The sequence below is a fragment of the Rhodamnia argentea genome, chromosome 2 (genome assembly GCF_020921035.1).
Source record: "Rhodamnia argentea isolate NSW1041297 chromosome 2, ASM2092103v1, whole genome shotgun sequence".
NCBI lineage: Eukaryota > Viridiplantae > Streptophyta > Magnoliopsida > Myrtales > Myrtaceae > Rhodamnia > Rhodamnia argentea.
Genome location: NC_063151.1, coordinates 7,751,850 through 7,755,573, shown reverse-complemented (window position 1 = coordinate 7,755,573; position 3,724 = coordinate 7,751,850). Strand labels below are relative to the sequence as shown.

At 44.6% G+C, this 3,724-nt stretch overlaps 1 protein-coding gene across 1 annotated transcript; it reads left to right on the top strand.

Moving 5' to 3' along the window:
• Positions 1–872: 872 nt before the first annotated feature.
• On the top strand, positions 873–2,145 carry LOC115729611 (probable glutathione S-transferase parC). Its single transcript, XM_030660224.2, has 2 exons — positions 873–1,213; positions 1,652–2,145. The coding sequence occupies exons 1-2, from the start codon at positions 899–901 to the stop codon at positions 1,994–1,996; spliced, it is 660 nt and encodes a 219-aa protein (XP_030516084.1). The 5' UTR covers positions 873–898; the 3' UTR covers positions 1,997–2,145.
• Positions 2,146–3,724: the final 1,579 nt, after the last annotated feature.

Here is a 3,724-nt window from a genome sequence, read left to right as displayed (position 1 = left end):
TTACGTGACTTATAAAACTCAGCAAACATGCATTTACAAACTGTTACCAACCGACCTAGTACTCGATAATCAGGGCTTCATCGCTGGCCCCACGTTGGTAGTCACTTCTGCAGCTTGAGACTCCCCTTCCTGTATCATCCGTGGTTTCCGAGATTTATGACTCCACAACCTAATGATCGTGCTAACTCCCCGATCGGGAGAATGGTGATGGCTCGATTTTATCACTTGAATACTTGTGTAGTCTTCAACTCATTGATTATCTCTTCAACTTCAATTCCTTCTTCGATTCAACCAAGTCTCGTTCACTGACCCTCGTGACTCAACACTTAGTAATTTTCTCTTTTATCACGTATCGACAAACTCTCATCGCTTTTATCTATTGCTCCTAGTTGCCAACCATAGCAAATATATTAGCTCAATCATGTCTTGCTTGGTGTATTCCAGTCTAAGTCAATGGTTAACAGATTTGGACCTTTTTTGGTGTCAAGACAATGATATAAAAATCCTTGTGCATTTGTGTGGCTTGCGTTGGCCGGCTAAAAAAACATCTTATATAGCTAACGTATTCCGTGTGATCAACTGTATATGTTAATGACAAACTGAGTATTCTATGAGAATGTGATTTTTTTAAAAAAAATTGGGTATGAAAATGTCAATGCTCGGTAATAAACCGCACAAATTACTTCTACAATTCCAAGAAGATAGAACCAAGTCTCGGAGAATACTAGGAAACTTTGTATATGCCGTCCGCGACCATAAAGTGGTATCGAGTTTTGACGTGACGTTCTTATTTTGCTTACAAATATTACTCAGCTCTCTTGTATCGAATGCTTGCTCAACAGTGCCTACTGTTCGCTCCTTTAACACTTCGATATTCCTCTGCTTCGATTGTCAAGCAATGGCCGATCAAGTGACCCTCCTGGACTTCTGGCCAAGCATGTTCGGGATGAGGTGCCGAGTAGCGCTGGCTGAGAAAGGGGTCGAGTACGAGTACAAGGACGAGGACTTGTGGAACAAGAGCGAGCTCCTCCTTCGGATGAACCCGGTCCACAAGAAAATCCCCATCCTCGTCCACAACGGCAAGCCCGTGTGCGAGTCCCTCGTCATTGTGGAGTACATCGATGAGACCTGGAGCCACAAGGCCCCTCTCTTGCCATCCGATCCTTACGGGCGAGCCCGAGCCAGATTCTGGGCTGATTTCATCGACAAGAAGGTATTAGTTCCTGTGCTTTTGTCATCGTGTGCTCTTGTGAACGATTCTTCGATCTCTGGACATTTTGCATGCTTTTTTCTGACGGAGCAACCACTTTTAGCTATTTAGCACTCATGCCGAACGGGAAAAAGGATCATCTGATCTTGTATATGACTTGGTGCTGGAATCGTCAACATCAATTCAACATGAGTTAGTCTTTGTATGGATTTCCATTTGATATGTACTGAAATTGACGAACGCGAGCTGTAAGCCAAATGTCGGTGGCTACATGAACTGGAAATGGTTGAACAGCCGAATTCTTGTAATGAATACGAAACATGTGGGAAGTCGACAATGTTGCACATATAATACCGAAGCACGAAGTACTTTTACTAAGTGTCAGCTTGTGATGATTCTAATGACTCCTTCTGATCTGGGTACCGATCAACAATATCGCAGTTCTATAATCTGGGGCAGAAGGTGGCAATGACGAAAGGGGAAGAACAGGAGGCGGCTAAGAAGGAATTCATCCAAAGCCTGAAACTACTGGAAAGTGAGCTAGGAGACGAGCCTTTCTTTGGGGGCAAGAAGTTTGGGTTCTTGGACATATCATTCATTGGCTTCTACTGCCGGTTCTACACCTACGAGATGTGTGGGAACTTCAGCATCGAAGCAGTGTGTCCGAAGCTCGTTGCGTGGGGCAAAAGGTGCATGGAGAAGGAGAGCGTGTCCAAATCTCTCCCCGACCCTCAAAAGTTGTATGGCTTCGTCTTGGAGGTCAAGAAAGCAATGGGCATAGAGTAGGGTACTGGGGGTAAAGTGTTCTTCGGATTGATGCTCGTTTCATTCTCTATATTCTCTTTTTTTTCTTAATAGTTCTGTCATCCGAGAGGACACTTCGCTGTGTCTTCTCTTCATCTTGTCCTACTAGGCGATCATGCCGCATGGAAGTAAGGCATGCTAGCTGATGTCGTGCTCAGGTAATGGAAGGTTCTGGTCGGTTCATGAGTACATTTCAGGTTTTTGGATGTTCTTCGAAATCCTTCCCATGTTTCATTTTTTTTTTCTTCGAGAATAACGAACTGCGATATGCATGCTCATCGGAGCTGAAAAAGCTGGGGAAGGACGAAGCCTACTCTTTGAAACTGTCCTTAGTCCTGAACTACTTGTGGAGTGATCTTTTTCGGACACGCTTAGACCCCAGTTAAATAACCATCAATCTCATCCCAAAATCGGTCCTAACACTTGGTTGTTGGGTACTTGATGATTGCCATTGGCATTGAAAGTGCCTAGAATATTTCAGGAGTCAGGACACATTACTCACTCCTCCCTGTGGCTAGCTGCAATTGAGAGTGAATACAACATATACTACTCCCAATAGGAACAAAGAAGGATGGACCTATGGTCCGTATGACACAACATGAGTTCGCTAAGATTCCTAACCAGATGCTTTATTGATACATCTTAACTGCTCAAATTCCCCCCGCTTGGCCAGAAAGACAAACCAAATTGGACTACTAAAACTTGTCCCGGTTTTTGGCATCGATGTCTTATTGTATGAGGCCGACACCACTCCCACAGAGGCGCAGATGACCGATAACACACTGCCCGCACGACCTACTTGCTTCCTCTTCAACAACAGTTTCGCAGCCTGTATAGTCTGTTACGAGCAGTGAGATACACTGGAAGCAGAAGAGCAGGAGCTTCTAGATCATCGTTCTCTTCCTCTGCGATAGTCTCGAGCACACCGAATCAGCGGCGTACACCTTCTGGTCGAAGCCGAGACAAGTTTGCTCGGTGCAAATTCGACTGCAAATCTCATGGCTTGCGGCTTGTCCATATTGTTTGAAGGGTTGAAATATGAACCGGTGTCAGGCCGTTGAACCAAATGTAGAGGGGGGGAGGGTGTGGGAATCGCTATCCAGAGCACGAAAAAGTGGAGTGGCCATATAAGCCGCCGCCCTTACTTTTTGCATTAATTCGCATTGAATTGATAGAGCTTGTCTTTGTATTTGACACCGCGTCTCCCCTTCTTATGTCCGCCCGTTGTATGAGTCTATAAGCAATTCATAACTACATGACCTTGCCGCTTCACCGTCGCTATCCTCCTTTGCCGACCAAAACAAGTGATGGCTTGACTAGCGTCGAGTGAGCGAGTAGGTTCCTTTTTTTGTGTGTGATTTTACGTGCTCTTTCATCTGCTCCAAGAGAGTTGTATCTTTCTTCAAAACGTTTCCTGTCACGTCGCGATGCATAGCCAACATGTAAATTGCGAGGCCGGATCAAGAAGTGTGTGGATGTGTGGTTGCATACTAATGACCCGCTCTATAGTGTAGGAGGAAAAATTACCAAAAAAGTCATAAGCCTATTGTAATTGTGCCAATTCAATCATAAATTTTTACTTTTGCTTATTCAATCCTAAACCTTTTGCAATTGTACCAATTCATTCCATCTGGTCAATTTTGACGGACTAGTCGCCGAGATCCGACAACCGGCTGGAGGAAGAACAAGGAAGAAAAAGCAAAGAAAGAA